This window comes from Lissotriton helveticus, chromosome 10 (assembly GCF_964261635.1).
Source record: "Lissotriton helveticus chromosome 10, aLisHel1.1, whole genome shotgun sequence".
Classification (NCBI taxonomy): domain Eukaryota; kingdom Metazoa; phylum Chordata; class Amphibia; order Caudata; family Salamandridae; genus Lissotriton; species Lissotriton helveticus.
The window spans coordinates 88,236,810-88,253,215 of record NC_136071.1 but is presented as its reverse complement, the minus strand read 5'-3'; the positions used below and the strand labels follow the sequence as shown (position 1 = coordinate 88,253,215).

At 50.3% G+C, this 16,406-nt stretch overlaps 1 protein-coding gene across 2 annotated transcripts in view; it reads left to right on the top strand.

The window, feature by feature from the left end:
• PRKCB (protein kinase C beta) overlaps positions 1-16,406 on the top strand; it is a 1,135,405-nt gene that overhangs the window by 691,641 nt on the left and 427,358 nt on the right. For both annotated transcript variants that reach the window (XM_078664821.1, XM_078664820.1), the window contains exon 8: positions 2,638-2,734. In XM_078664821.1, coding sequence (XP_078520947.1) covers positions 2,638-2,734 — 97 coding nt within the window. The remainder of the gene's footprint in view (positions 1-2,637; positions 2,735-16,406) is intronic.

The following is a 16,406-nucleotide window of genomic DNA, read 5'->3' as shown; positions in this document are numbered from 1 at the left end:
TTAAACACCACAAAAGGTGAGGTCCAGAAATGTTTTCTTACAAGTTAGCCATAGACGTTGAAGGATTTGGACCGAGCACGGCCACTGTGTTGAGGTCAGTAGAGCAAAGAGTATTTCCACTTACAGTTCTTGAGGAAAGTACCAAGGTCACCTTCATTACCAGCACCTTCCTACATTGCTGCTTGGCCATCACTCAGCCCTCCTCTCTAAAGAGGTCTCTCCGTTGCTCACTCTCCTTCGACAGACTCTTGAACTATTTTCTGATATGTCTTCCTCTTTTCCCTTTTACCTTTCTGTCTGTTTAGGGAAAAAGACAAGGGATACAATCAGAGCAAATTGACTTTATAGTCGCTCTGATAATGTATGTCTATACATGTTATTCGGACAGCCTCGCCTCGTTAAAAGGCGGAGGAGCACTGTCTAGGGTGAAAGGCAAGACAACAGGCGAGGAGTAATTCTAGGTTTAGCAGATTCCGCGGAGCAGAGGTAGATTGTTACTGAATCATGATGTAGCATTCTTTAAAGAGGCGTGTTTTCAACACTTTACTAAACTGAAGAAGGTTTGTGGCGATCCGGATGGATGCACGGATGTTGTTTCAGATCCTAACATAGTTAAGGACAGCTGGAGTCTTCTTAAGTTATGCTGTCTCTTTCTAAAATCTTCATAGACCACAAAGCCTTTTTTGCCATTAGCGAGAACATGGATTCAGTGATTAAGAGGAATAGAAGTGAAGCAGTGGGGCCTTTGATCTCTCACAGAATTTGTAATCGAGCTGTTTATAGCAAATTGAGTCAGTAAGATATCTTCACAGTCCTATGGTTTGACCCGACAATGTAGTACAGCAGTTCTAACCTATAAAAGGTCTTCGAGAGCAATATGAGTGTGCGATTCAGTGTAGTGTCGGAAAGGCTCTGGCATCGACATTGGTAGTTGCAGATATGACAGGGTGTGGATCTAACTAGATCCTATTTTTTAACTTACTTGGAGTTGGCAAAAAGATGTTTTTTCTTGGAAAACCTCACGCGAGATGAACCTGCTTCTTTTATACTCTCTGAAGGCAATCCAGAAGGCATTGAAGCAAACCCAACTGGACCTCACGACTGTAATGCTATTATGGGTAATGTAGAAAGCTAAAAGTAACTGTACAGTGTGATGTCTAGAAATGTGGTAATTACATACCTAAATCTGTATTCATCACATCATGGTTTCCTTAATAAAGTCTCAGGAGGACTCAGCATACCATGCATTTTCTTTAGAAGTTCATTCCATGAAACCTTGTTTGTCCATGTTCACCGAATAGCCTTCTCTCTGAAGATTTACCTAAATTGAGATTTGTCCAAGAGATAATGTATAATTATTGTGTAAAAAATGCATACTTTTTGTAATTAATATTGTATAGACCTTAATCATAAGCATTTATGTTGTTCACACACTCAAATGTCTATTAGTGATTAAATAATATTTTTATTTCCAAACTTAGCAATACCAGAGGCATTGCTCTTGCGATGATAAAAGAGTGGGTTATACATGCTGAGAGTTGGTCATGACATTTGTAGGGTACTAATCAAAAATGGTAGCCAGGTACATGGGTGCTCTCCTCAATTTGTTGGAGTAATCTGGTGTAATATCCAAAGTGCTCTAGGGTAAGAGTTGGCCACCTCACAATCCAAATATAAGCCAAGGGTGTCTAAAATATACAAAAATTGTCCTGGCATTCAAAGTAACAAAATAAATATCCAAATAGGAGTTGTCATTTTCATTGTCTTTTATTGGATCCACATTATTTCCTTGAGTCCATATTTTTTTTACATCAGTTCATACACAGAAGTAAAGCTTCTTAGTCACCACAGTAGGCATATACATTCAAAACAGCCAACACGTGTTTCGTCGTAGGGGCACATTCGCCTCCGACTACCTCGGGGCTAAAAATAAATAACCACACATCAAATACTAATCAAGAACAAAAGATTATGGTACCTTCACCCACCAATAGGAGCAAAAAGAAAAAAAACAAAGCCTCTAGTGACATATTACAATACCAATAATACATTAAAAAGTATGTATTAATTTCATCCCACTTGCAATATTTCATAACATGTGAGATGAATAAGAAACCAATCAAGTACACACAAGGGGACATGCAGTATGTCTTGCAGGCCGTCAAACCTAGACCCACGTGTTCACCCATCCGTGCCAGGCTTAACACCAGTAACCTAGGATTCATTCTGTTATTTGTCACCACCACATGCTTCTGTGTGTGACCTGAGATTCCACCAGTGGAACAAAATGTATTCACACCCTGTAAACCTGCATATAGTATATATAATGACTCAACCGGCTGGAGTTCCTTGTTTGCACATAAATCCATCAGAGTGATACAACAAGGAGCATCTAGTCCTGTCTCCAAGTGATGCTAAGAGAGATACAAAAATATCCCTGTCTTGTACTGAGGAGGTGAGGTAGGGTGGGAATTCAAAACACTGTATCTCAGTAACTTGTTGCCTCCTTCTCCCTAGAAAAAGTCTGAGCAGGATCTAGGGTAGAGGGTGGGGCGGTTCAAGGGGAAGGACCTCTCAAAACCCTACAAAGTGTTTTTGCATTAATGAACCTCTGAGCCTCTCCTCTCTCTGTTCCAGGTTTAAACTACTGAGCCAAGAGGAAGGGGAATATTTCAATGTCCCTGTCCCACCTGAAGGCGAGGAAGGAAATGAAGAGCTGCGGCAGAAATTTGAGGTGATTTTCTGTTTGACTGCATTTATTAATTCTGTCCTTATTCCTAAGAATGGATAAAGTGAACCCTTTAAAGTATCAAAGAAACCTCTGCATGGTAAAGGTGCAAACTCCCTGTCAATGAATCGAGGGGAAAGAGAATGTGGAAGAGTTGTATGGCTTATTGTTCTGTTATTTCCATAAGTTACTATATATGGGCACTTCCCTTCTTGACCCTAATGTTTATCAGTCTGCCTCTAACCCTACTGGCCATCTTTCATTTATCACCACCACTTTTTGACCCTAATGTAAATCAGTCTGCGTCTAACCGTGCCGGGCATTATTCGTTTACCACTACTTCTCCATATCAGGCCTCTTCTGCCACTTATGTGCATCCATCTGCCTCTAACCCTGCTGGGCATTATTCCTTTACATCCACTACTCCAGGTCAGATCTCTTCTGCTCCTAATGCTCTATGCTGATGACACACAGTTGTGCATCATGTCATCATATAGTCCTGGTATGGGGTCCAGTCAACAATCTACAACCAATTTTGAGGAAAGTGGAGACCCGCATGTAGAACAGATTTGTCCGAAGAATAACCCCAAAAGAAAGCCCATACTCTTTGGCACCAAGGGCAGATCTTCTGTGTCCTCTCTCTTTATTTCCTTTGGTGTCACTGACAGCTGTTTCCATCAACTTAGTACTCTATGATCCATCTTCCCTTCCTGCCTTCCAAACATAAGTTAACGTTCGATTTACTGGTAGTAAACTCCTGATTAAACTACAGCAAAAGTGTATACTCTGACCCAGTGGCGGCCCCTCCACTAAGGCGGACATGTGGCGCCCCACTGCTTTTTAGCAATGTAAATAAAGGAAACATAAAATGATAATAACTCGTTGTTATTATCATTTTATGTTTCCCTGCTGCAGCAGCTCTGCAGGCGGGATGGGCTAAGGGAAGAGTGGTGTGCCCACTCCAAGTGCACATGAATACTTGGCCAGCCATCTCGGGCCGGCAAAACATTCATGCGCACTTTGTATGTTCTCCACCTACCCTGCATTACAGCCTGGGTAAAAAAACATACCCTGGCCCCCAGCTGGGTGCCGAACCAAGACGCTCAAACCAAGCACAACGCTGCATTGCAGCGTTGTGATTGGCTATGAGGAGATGGGTGCTTCCTACCTCCCTGTTCAGACCTGAAGAGACGACTGAGGAGAGACGAGGAGGGACGCGGCAATCAGGTAAATAAAAAAAAAAATGTAAACCCCCTCATCCTCCCCTGACACCACCCTCCCTCCCCCGATTTGTGCTGGCCGCCATTGCTCTGGCCCCTTGCTTTTCATATATAATGCCTCCAACCCAGACACAGTATAGCGCGCTCTGTGCTTTCAGATCTAGGGAGATGAGGTTTTGTGTTTCAGCCAGAACGAATCTCAAATGGCTACCGGTCCAACACATAATACCCTTCAACCTCAGGTGCTTACTGTTGAAATGTATGACCTACCAGGCATCCAACTAGCTAGAGACTAGGATTGTCTGGTACCAACCAGGTAGCAGTCGTAAATGCCAGGAGATGCTGATGTCTGTCCCTGTGTTTTACTAAAGTGCAGAGGAGGTGGCGGTGGTTCTTCTAACGACATTGAAAATCCTCTACTCACTCTTTGTAGAAATTCTCCTTGCCATCCTGTGTGTCATTCCCCACCCGGTCTTACTGTGCCTCAAACCTCCACTGACTCTACCGTGCATCAATTTTACCTCCTGTGGATCAATTATTTTCTGACCCTACTTTGTCTCAGTGCTATCCTGAACCTCCTGGTGTGGTGTTCTCACCTGAGCCTGCTGTGGAACAGGCCCTTCTCCAACTCTACTGTGAATCATTACCACCACCACTACTGCACATCAGCCCTCTCATGCACCTACTGCAACAATCCTTCTCTGATCCTAATGGGCACAAATCCTTTCCAGACACTACTGTGAACGAATTCTATAACTCTCTCATCATTTATTCCTGGGGTGAGCGGAATTCGCTGAGTTTTACTCTGCAGAATTCCGCTGAGTTACCTAAAAACTCTGTGAAATTCTGCAGAGTTCCGCGAGCAGCGGAATTCCGGTCCTTTGCACTGCTTATGCTGTTTTTTGTGCCGGGGGCGTGTCCTCTACTGTAAAATCTGTGTGAATGGCATATGGCGCGCTGGAGGGTGCTGCTTCTTTCTGCCAACCAAGTAGATTTTCTACTTGAGCAGCAGCTTTCGCAACGCGAGCAGCAACTTTCTCAACATCGGCGGTAGCGACCTGCCGTGACCTTCCACGTTGAGAAATCTCACAATAGGCTGTCAAGTGCTTGTTTTTTCTCGCTCACACTCGCCAACTTAACGTTGACGAGCTGTGCTTGAGAGAAACTCGACTAGGAGGTGGTTGGCAGAGTTTTTGCCAAACTCCACAAACTTTGCTGGCGGAGCAGAGTTTACCGCCCACCCCTATTTATTAAATATTTCTAGCCAGACCTTGCTGAGCATCAGACCTTTCCAGACTCTACTGTGCCTCAGCTTTCTTTGACTCTATGATCCATCAATTTTCTTCCGACCCTACTATGCCTCAAACTTCCCCGACCTTACCAACCTAAACGTGTGGTGTATCGATCCTCTATTGATCTTATTGCGCGTCAGTTGTCTCCTGAAACCACTCTCCTTAAAAACTCCATCAAACCCAAAAAGAGCCAACTCATTTCCGGGCCTACTATGCATCACTGCGCACATGATCGTAATGTACCTTAGTCCCCTCCGGAACCTAGAGTGCATCAGTCATTTTTTAAACATATATGAGTCCCCTCCTGATCCAGCTGTTCATCGTTCATATCCTGAAACTCCTCTGCCTTATTTCTGATGTGCCCATCCTGTCAGGACCCTACTGTAACCCCATCACTGGTCCTCACCCTGCTCCTGTCCTCCCCTGCCCTGTATCATACATTTTTTGACCCTACTATGCATCCACTTCCATTGGGTTTGCCGTGTATCACTCACCTCCTGCCATATGATGAGTGGGGGCAGAGCTTACATGAACACATCATAAATACACAAGTCTACAGGGGGAGCTTCCTGCCCTGAAAAGGCTTTAGTGAAAGTCATCAGGTTACACTTTAGTTTATTTATTCATATTGCACGCAGGGGCCAAGACACCAACTTCAGGGTGCAGCAACATGAAATACAACATAAAACAATAGTCACTACTACAGCGTTGCAAATTCTGGCCCATCAGAACAAGTTGTGGTCATATATTGAACAAATTGATCATAGCAGTCGGAAGACCGCTTAGCCCAGCCATTAGATTGCAGAAGGAATGATTCCAATCTCCTTTATTTTTTTTAAAGGCGTCATGGGGTACATTTTGTAAGATCTTTCCAGTGTTTTGCGCTCCCGACCTACAGGGATTGGTCTGCATATTTGTTTAGTCGCCATTTCAGGATGATTAGTTTTGGGTTTGATTGGAGTTTGACAGTCTGCCCATTTGATGGAAGGAAAAAGGGTCCAATAGGTAAGATGGCGTTTTGTAGTTTGATGCTTTAAAAAAAAAAAAGCTCTACCCTTCTTGAATTTGTTTGTTCACCTGCATCGATTGTACAACCTTTATTTTTGCGGCTACATTGGGTATTTTTGCTGAAGGCATAGATTGTGTTACGTTCCTGTTGTGAGCTTTTTGTAGCTTTCGTTCTCTTTTTGCCGGTCCTAGGTGTGGTCTTATGCCCTACTGTGGCCTAGAAGTGATCACAGCTTAAACCAACCTTTTCTCCTGCTCAGTTGATTTCAGAGGGCAGATTTTGGTCCTAGCATCCAGCTCAAAGAGAGCAAATGTAACCACCGCCTGAATCTGGGGGTTGAACCCCAAGTGAGTCAAGCAGAACCCCAAGATTCCGAACTGTGGCAACTGGTTTGGGTGCTGGAGCTAATTAAATGTGGACAGCTGGGGGTGCACTGATCATGTTGTTAATCAGCAGGAATTTATTTTGTTCACTATTAAACCACACGCTGGTGAACATGTATCCAACTCCTGATTGACATGGAGTGTTGGACTAGACTGGCATTGTCTGTGTGGTTCTGCATGTCATTAGCGTACAAATCACACACGAGTCCTCTGCCCTTTACCTGATGTGCTGAGGTTAACTTATACAGGTGGAACACCAGGGATGTTGAGGCAGAGCCTTGACGTACTCCATGCTGTAGTGGGGGAGGTTGCGTGGAAAGGTTTTGTAGTTTCACGTATTCTAAGCATTCTTGTTGGCTTGGTTGGGGTCATGCAGTATTTTGCCTGTAGTTTCGAACTGTTCTTTCAGATGCTGTTGGAGGATTTTATGATCCGCAGTATCGACGGCTGTAGACAGATCCAATAGGACCAAAGCTACAGTGTGCTCATTGTTCAAGGACTTGTTCTCATACATTCATAAAAGCAGTCTTAATTCCTCAAGCTGGGCGAAAACCCTGACTGATTATCTGCAAAGAAGTTTCAATTCTCTGTGTATTCTTGGAGGTGATGGGCAACCTCTGTTTCTACTATTTTGGAGAAGAAAAAAAACAGTTAAGTCACAGCGGGAAAACATAGTTCTACGTAGGCTGTTGTTAACACCTTGCCTGCGGTACCGATTCTCCCCCGGTGCTGAACATTCCAACCGCGGGTGTGGTCGTGACGGAACGATTCCGTCATCCACACAGCTCAACCATGAGGCTTGACGGAATGGTTCCGTCACCAGCATCGAAGGGGTTAATTCTACATTGGGTGGCTAGCAGCGGAGAATGGGTGAAGCTAAAAAGAAACTATGATTCAGGCAAAGTTCGCAATTCCCCAGCTTTGTCAGACTCAGCCAAGGTAATCTTTCACTCCCCACACCATCCAAGACCCAGAGATAGCTTGGCATGCCTGCAACTGGTCTTGCAACAAGCGCCGACAGGCAGATGTAAGTGCCAAAGTACCAGTGCAGTAAATAACATTTAGTAAAGTGGGTTAAGAGATTGTATCCATATTGGACTGTTTTTGATGCATTTGGTATTTTTGACAAACATTTTGTCATTCGTTGGTTATATTTAGGCACTTTTAACTGCGAGCCTTTAAAAGGGACATCCAGTGAAACATGTCACAATGCACCTAAAATCCTAGCTGACATCAAACAAAGCAACATTCTAGAATGCCTATTGTAGGTGATAGTAATGCCGGCCTGGGTAAAAAGAGCTGGTTTGGAAGCAAAGGTGTTTCTCTGCTGAATCTACTGAATTTGTGTTGTTGATGCTTGCTGCCTTCAGGTGACCTTTGGTGTAGGCTTTGAGTTTGGTTTGTGCTTCCTAGAGATGAACCAAGTGTACTTCAGAGTGCTTTTAGCTTGCCTTGGTTATGACCACATGCCATAGAGGCATGGGGTGACTGGAAACAAGTCCTGGGGAGATGTGCTTACTTTGTGCCTATAGTTGCAGGTTGTGGACACTTGGACCAGTGGTTTATTTGTTAAAAAATAAGTGCTGGGGCTCTCGTCAGGAGGCAACTTGCATTTCTTATGTTAGCTCCACCTAAAACAGAATCAACTACTAACCATGAAAGTGGGGATGATGTGGTGTAATAGCCAGAGCTGCCGACTTCGGAGCTGGGGAACCAGATTCGAGTCAGGATTAGCTCAACATCCTGTGATTCTGGTCAAATCACTTAATCTCCCTGTGCCTACCATAAATGAATGTGTCCTTAACTGGTGCTCATGAAAAGCATCGGTGTTGATGATTAAGTGCCAGTACTGAGCACCGGAAACACCGGCTCAAATTAAGCACTGATTGAACTCATTTTCGGGGGCCTTATTTTTCATCATTGGCCTTGTATCCAGTGCAATAGATAGATAGGCAGCAGAAGGAGAAGGCAAGAGGAAGAGAAAGAAAGAAAAAAAGAGGCAAAGAGAGAAAGTGGAGAGGAAAAATAACCTACAAAAATCAGAAGAGGGGACTGGAATTGTAGGGTGATGAGTGAAAGAGGCATGAGATGGAATCAAGAACAGGCAGCCTTGGTATTCAGCAGCCCTGGCATTCACCACCGCTGGCTCCAAACAGAAACATTGGGCTCCTGCACTGAAGATTTTTTTAAATAAGCAAATTAAGCACTTGATCCAAGCAGAGGGAGAGAGTCCAATGGCCTGTGATCTTCAAGTCCTTTAAGGACGACATGAAACTGTGAGGGATTCAAGTGACAGCTCCTTTGGCACATGCAGGCAGCTGTGTTCTCCTCTGACCATCTCACACAGCCACCCTGAGGGGTTTCATGGCACGCAGGGAGATGCTAATTGAAATGCAGCGGGGATGAGCCTGTCATTTCATTTCAAACAATGAGATGGAAAGAGCAGCAATCAATGTGCATTAGTCCAACGTGATCCGGTCTCTCTCTGACCGGCGCGGATCAATAGGACAGCAGCTTTCCTGGCTCTCTCCTCGCTCACCCCACTCCGCGTGTTCGCCATGTTTGCCTCTTCCTCCCGGCTCGTCTCGTCCTCCCTGCTCTCTACACTCCCTGATCCACTCACCCTCCCTGCTCTCCACTGTTTCTCTGCTCTCCACACTTCCACTGCTTGCCGCGTCCGATGTCCTCTACACATTCTCTTCTGCTCTCCATGCTCTCTCTACGCTCCTCATCCTCTCTGCTCTCCACACTTTCTCTGCTCTGTACTCTCTCCCTGCTCTCCACACTCTTTCTCTGCTCTCCACACTCTCCCCGCTCTCCACTCTCTCCCTGCTCGCCTCGTCTTCCCTGCTCTCCACTCTCTCCCTACTCGCCTCTTCTTCCCTGCTCTCCACTCTCTCCCTACTCGCCTCTTCTTCACTACTCGCCTCGTCTTCCCTGCTCTCTCCCTGCTCGCCTCATCTTCCCTGCTCGCCCCGTCTTCCCTACTCGCCTCGTCTTCCCTGCTCTCCACTCTCTCTCCCTGCTCGCCTCGTCTTCCCTGCTCTCCACTCTCTCTCCCTGCTCGCCTCCTCTTCCCTGCTCGACTCCTCTTCCCTGCTCTCCACTCTCTCTCCCTGCTCGCCTCTTCTTCCCTGCTCTCCACTCTCTCTCCCTGCTCACCTCTTCTTCCCTGCTCTCCACTCTCTCCCTGCTCGCCTCCTCTTCCCTGCTCTCCACTCTCTCTCCCTGCTCGCCTCTTCTTCCCTGCTCTCCACTCTCTCTCCCTGCTCGCCTCTTCTTCCCTGCTCTCCACTCTCTCTCCCTGCTCACCTCTTCTTCCCTGCTCTCCACTCTCTCTCCCTGCTTGCCTCGTCTTCCCTGCTCTCCACTCTCTCTCCCTGCTCTCCACACTCTTTCTCTGCTCTCCACACTCTCCCCGCTCTCCACTCACTCCCTACTCGCCTCTTCTTCCCTGCTCTCCACTCTCTCTCCCTGCTCGCCTCGTCTCTCCCTGCTCGCCTCGTCTCTCCCTGCTCGCCTCGTCTTCCCTGCTCTCTCCCTGCTCGCCTCGTCTTCCCTGCTCGCCTCGTCTTCCCTGCTCTCTCCCTGCTCGCCTCGTCTTCCCTGCTCGCCTCGTCTTCCCTACTCGCCTCATCTTCCCTGCTCTCCACTCTCTCTCCCTGCTCGCCTCGTCTTCCCTGCTCTCCACTCTCTCTCCCTGCTCGCCTCCTCTTCCCTGCTCGCCTCCTCTTCCCTGCTCTCCACTCTCTCTCCCTGCTCGCCTAGTCTTCCCTGCTCTCCACTCTCTCTCCCTTCTCGCCTCCTCTTCCCTGCTCGCCTCCTCTTCCCTGCTCTCCACTCTCTCTCCCTGCTCGCCTCTTCTTCCCTGCTCTCCACTCTCTCTCCCTGCTCGCCTCCTCTTCCCTGCTCTCCACTCTCTCTCCCTGCTCGCCTCCTCTTCCCTGCTCGCCTCGTCTTCCCTGCTCTCTGCTCTCTCCCTGCTTGCCTCGTCTTCCCTGCTCTCCACTCTCTCCCTGCTCGCCTCGTCTTCCCTGCTCTCCACTCTCTCCCTGCTCACCTCGTCTTCCCTGCTCTCCACTCTCTCTTCCTGCTCGCCTCTTCTTCCCTGCTCTCCACTCTCTCTCCCTGCTCGCCTCTTCCTCCCTGCTCTCCACTCTCTCTCCCTGCTCGCCTCGTCTTCCCTGCTCGCCTCGTCTTCCCTGCTCTCTCCCTGCTCGCCTCTTCTTCCCTGCTCTCCACTCTCTCTCCCTGCTCGCCTCTTCTTCCCTGCTCTCCTCTTCTTCCCTGCTCTCCACTCTCTCCCTGCTCGCCTCTTCTTCCCTGCTCTCCACTCTCTCTCCCTGCTCACCTCTTCTTTCCTGCTCTCCACTCTCTCTCCCTGCTTGCCTCGTCTTCCCTGCTCTCCACTCTCTCTCCCTGCTCGCCTCGTCTTCCCTGCTCTCCACTCTCTCTCCCTGCTTGCCTCGTCTTCCCTGCTCTCCACTCTCTCTCCCTGCTCGCCTCGTCTTCCCTGCTCGCCTCGTCTTCCCTGCTCTCTGCTCTCTCCCTGCTTGCCTCGTCTTCCCTGCTCTCCACTCTCTCCCTGCTCGCCTCGTCTTCCCTGCTCTCCACTCTCTCCCTGCTCACCTCGTCTTCCCTGCTCTTCACTCTCTCTCCCTGCTCGCCTCTTCTTCCCTGCTCTCCACTCTCTCTCCCTGCTCGCCGCTTCTTCCCTGCTCTCCACTCTCTCTCCCTGCTCGCCTCGTCTTCCCTGCTCGCCTCGTCTTCCCTGCTCGCCTCGTCTTCCCTGCTCTCTGCTCTCTCCCCTCTCCCTGCTCGCCTCTTCTTCCCTGCTCTCCACTCTCTCTCCCTGCTCGCCTCTTCTTTCCTGCTCTCCACTCTATCCCTGCTCGCCTCTTCTTCCCGGCTCTCCACTCTCTCTCCCTGCTCGCCTCTTCTTCCCTGCTCTCCACTCTCTCTCCCTGCTCGCCTCTTCTTTCCTGCTCTCCACTCTATCCCTGCTCGCCTCTTCTTCCCGGCTCTCCACTCTCTCTCCCTGCTCGCCTCTTCTTCCCTGCTCTCCACTCTCTCTCCCTGCTCGCCTCGTCTTCCCTGCTCTCTGCGTCTTCCCTGCTCTCTGCTCTCTCCCTGCTCGCCTCTTCTTCCCTGCTCTCCACTCTCTCTCCCTGCTCGCCTCTTCTTCCCTGCTCTCCACTCTCTCCCTGCTCACCTCGTCTTCCCTGCTCTCTGCTCTCTCCCTGCTCGCCTCTTCTTCCCTGCTCTCCACTCTCTCTCCCTGCTTGCCTTGTCATCACTGCTCTCCACTCTCTCTCCCTGCTCGCCTCGTCTTCCCTGCTCTCTCCCTGCTTGCCTCGTCATCCCTGCTCTCCAGTCTCTCCCTGCTCGCCTCTTCTACCCTGCTCTCCACTCTCTCTCCCTGCTCGCCTCGTCTTCCCTGCTCTCCACTCTCTTCCTGCTCGCCTCGTCTTCCCTGCTCTCCACTCTCTCCCTGCTCACCTTGTCTTCCCTGCTCTCCACTCACTCCCTGCTCGCCTCTTCTTCCCTGCTCTTCACTCTCTCTCCCTGCTCGCCTCTTCTTCCCTGCTCTCCACTCTCTCCCTGCTCGCCTCGTCTTCCCTGCTCTCCACTCTCTCCCTGCTCGCCTCTTCTTCCCTGCTCTTCACTCTCTCTCCCTGCTCGCCTCTTCTTCCCTGCTCTCCACTCTCTCTCCCTGCTCGCCTCGTCTTCCCTGCTCTCTGCTCTCTCCCTGCTCGCCTCTTCTTCCCTGCTCTCCACTCTCTCTCCCTGCTTGCCTCTTCTTCCCTGCTCTCCACTCTCTCCCTGCTCGCCTCGTCTTCCCTGCTCTATGCTCTCTCCCTGCTCGCCTCTTCTTCCCTGCTCTCCACTCTCTCTCCCTGCTCGCCTCTTCTTCCCTGCTCTCCACTCTCTCCCTGCTCACCTCGTCTTCCCTGCTCTCTGCTCTCTCCCTGCTCGCCTCTTCTTCCCTGCTCTCCACTCTCTCTCCCTGCTTGCCTTGTCATCCCTGCTCTCCACTCTCTCTCCCTGCTCGCCTCGTCTTCCCTGCTCTCTCCCTGCTTGCCTCGTCATCCCTGCTCTCCAGTCTCTCCCTGCTCGCCTCGTCTACCCTGCTCTCCACTCTCTCCCTGCTCGCCTCTTCTTCCCTGCTCTCCACTCTCTCCCTGCTCTCCGCTCTCTCCCTGCTCTCCACTCTCTCCCTGCTCTCCGCTCTCTCCCTGCTCTCCGCTCTCTCCCTGCTCTCCACTCTCTCCCTGCTCTCCGCTCTCTCCCTGCTCTCCACTCTCTCCCTGCTCTCCGCTCTCTCCCTGCTCGCTTCGTCTTCCCTGTTCTCCACTCTCTCCCAGCTCGTCTCTTCCTCCCTGCTCTCCACTCTCTCGCCCTGCTCGCCTCGTCTTCCCTGCTCTCTCCCTGCTTGCCTCGTCATCCCTGCTCGCCTCGTCTTCCCTGCTTTCCACTCTCTCTCTGGCTGGGTGAAAGTCACTCTCCTTGTGCGGGCAAGCACAGTTCATGGCTGCCTAACATCATAGACTTTCTTAAGAGCCGGTGTCATTACGCCTGCTTGGTTGGCGATGTTGTCTGTACACGAAGAGCACATGGTTCATTGCAGGGAATCTGAGTTGGCCCGCCCATTGCACAGGTCTACCTTGAGAAAGAACCATTACTGGTGGTGATGTAGCAAAAAACATGATTTCAAAGCTGACAAGCTTTAACTGATTTCAATGAAACTAGATTTCTTTAAACTTTGAAAACCCCAGGATGGGGCCCGGTTAGAGCTTTCCACCACACCGTAGTAAAGGAGCTCTTTCACCAGTGCTTATCGACACCATAGTCCAGAAAATGGAGCCAAGGCCCAGGGGTCTGCAGCCCACCACAGCTCCAACAACGGTGCCTGGTCAGGGCTTCCTATCCCACCTGAGACTGAGAAACCTCCATGGGCCTGTGAACGTGTTCGCAAAAGCCCAAACTGGGACTGCACCTGGGTATCCTGGCTCCTTTGGGACACCGAGGGTCAGTGCCTGCAGCCCAAGGCCCTGGGTCTGCTTCAGTAGGCCTGGGGACCCAATAGGTGCTTTCCCTGAGCAGATGGTAGCATCGCCCTGCCCTGGGCACTCGGTGACACAGCAGACTGCCGAATAGAGGTCTGTCTAGTGATCAGTTAGAGCAGTAAGCCTTGTTCTAGGAGTGAAAGAGACCCTTACCCACAGCTCCGGGTGTAGCTTGGGATGTGAATGGTTGGTGCCTGGAGACCCAGTTCCCAGGCATCTAAAAAGGGCTTCTCGGAGCTCTCCCAGGGCCTTGTTTGAGCTTGTTACCCAGGAGCCTGGCCTTCATGTCTCCACTCTCCAAGTCCATCAGCTCAGGGGGCCTGCTACCTCCCTTGGGCCCAGAGCCATGGAGTGTTAAGCCCCCCATCTAATCCCCCTTGGGCTCCCTGGGACGCTGTTTTTCCGCGCCAGATAAGCCCTCCCAAAGTTCGAGCTTATGGAACCTCGGTGGAGACACAAGTCGGTGAGTCCTTGGGCCACTTACCAGATGGCTGGGACTGGCCATCAATCAGATAGCCAGGGCTGAGCCAGTGACCTGAGTTCCCAGTTCCATCGGAGCTGCAGACCAGGGTGGCCATGCACTCTGAGGACAGCTCTCAGGAGGCCCTACATAGAGCGACTGTGGGGAGGGGAACAGACTCACGGACACCGGAACTGTGGGTAAGGAGGGTTTTATTGTTTTTAACACTCTCTTCCTCTGTATGAATTTCCGGTAGAACGGTAATGGCAGCTCCCGGTCTGCTTCTCCTCCGGTAGTCCTTTTCTCGCGGGGTCTTCTGGGACTGGTAGTCCGGAGACTAGTCCCCTCGTCTTCCAGATCAGAATCCAGATTGGAACATAGAAGGGAAAAGGACAAAGACTCAGTGGTGCGTCCGGTTTCACACTTATAGTTCAAAAGGGGGGGGGGTCGTGAGGGAGTTACACGTGCTCAACAAACGATGCGGTTTTCGGGGAAGACAGTGCAGTGACGGGGTAGGGTAATGCAGTCGATGCTCTAGTGTATTCCCCTACGGGGGTTTGGCCCACTTATTTCCTGCCCAGCCCGCAAAGCGTGACCGTACCTGTGAAAGCCATACTTCCCTGGTTGAAGTGTGGCTGGGCGAAGCGCCTTCACGTTGGCCTCCCGGCTTGTTGCTGTAGTTGTCTGCTCTCCCTCCGGTCTCTCCTTCGGTCCTCTCGTCCTCCCTCTCGCTGTTCCTGACGTAGCTGATGTTACTGCTCTTCTCCTCCGGTGCTTCCCCTCTGGTCTTGTCTCCCGACGCTCCTCTGGTGTTCTCCTCTCTGCTCCTCGTCCTCTCCACTTTCCGACCTCCGTCCTTCCTCTCCTCTCCGTCTCCAAACCTCCAGTCCTCGCCGTCTCCGAATCTCCAGTCCTCGCCGTCTCTCTCCGCTCCGCTCAAAACGCCTCCCTCGCCTCCGGGTGATGAACACACCTGTGTGGGAAGTGCGAGGTGTTTTACCTGATTGTCGGGGGCGAGGCCAGCCTCGGGATACGCCCAATTAAAGAAACAGTGTTCCTCAGGGGAATTGTACTCGATTCCAGGCGTAGTCACTTCGTCTATTTTCCAGTTCTCGGGGTGCTGTGAGGAGAAAGGCATAGGGTCAATGCAATTTGAGACCCCGTGCACAGCCACCCCATCACAGCGACCAATCAGCTTGCCTCCTCACTTCATCGAACCGCAGCCACCAGATGAATGGCCAGCTTGTATCCAGAGGTACCACAGCCCAGGAGGGCGATGCCTCATCCAGCCACACCACGCACCCAGCCCCACTACATAACCCAGCCCAACAGGCTCAGCCCTTAGAGTGCTGCAAATATGGATATGGCCTGGTTGGAAACTTTCAAGGTCCAGCAAAGGCTGACCTGGCACCATCGACACCACGGTGCTTTCCAAGACTTGGACCTCTCTTGGGGCAAATCCATTCCTAAGAGAAACTTCTGATGGAACCATCTACTAGATGATTCAATTAGTCTTTAGCCCTCACACCCAGGTCAGGTGACCAATTTGCTTGTCGGAATCGCTACAGACTTATACCAAAGTTTCTTTGCCCCGCCAGGCATGTTTCACCATCTTTCAGATACTATGACAAACACTCATGCTGGCCCACACCTTCATTGAACCACAGGGTTTCCATCGGGGCTCTTACCCTCATACTGTAGACTCCTTGGTTTGTGCGTCAAGATGGATTGGGTCGGTTGCCGACATCACTGTAAATACCTGTCGCTTGGCGTGGGCCTCCCGCCCAGTGGGGCTCAGTTCTCACCCACCTAGTTGACATTTGTCCCGGGTGCATGGAGCCCTGTATCTGCCCCTACGGCCTCTGAGAGGCGCTCTTGCCAGGGCAGGGCATAAAGGCAGTTGTTCTCACTCGACCCCATAAACATTGTAAAGCTGCTGCCAGTGGGTTGTAACTTCCTCTGTCAGAGCAGAGAGCCATTGCCTCCCGGAAGTCTTCCAAGCCAACCCAGATCTGGTTGCGGTGCCCCGCTGCTAAGGAAATGCGCTCTGCGGGAGCAGGGCACCCAAGGGAGGCTTTGCCCTCCATGACAAACAACCTCCCTAATGGAGACAAATTAGAGGAACCATGCAAAACAACATATTTTCCAGTACTCTCCCTCTCTTTCCCTCTCTAGCTCTTATACAAATTCATTCTCTCCCCCCTCCGCTTCTTTGTCATTCTAACAGTTCCTGGGGATAAGTAGGGA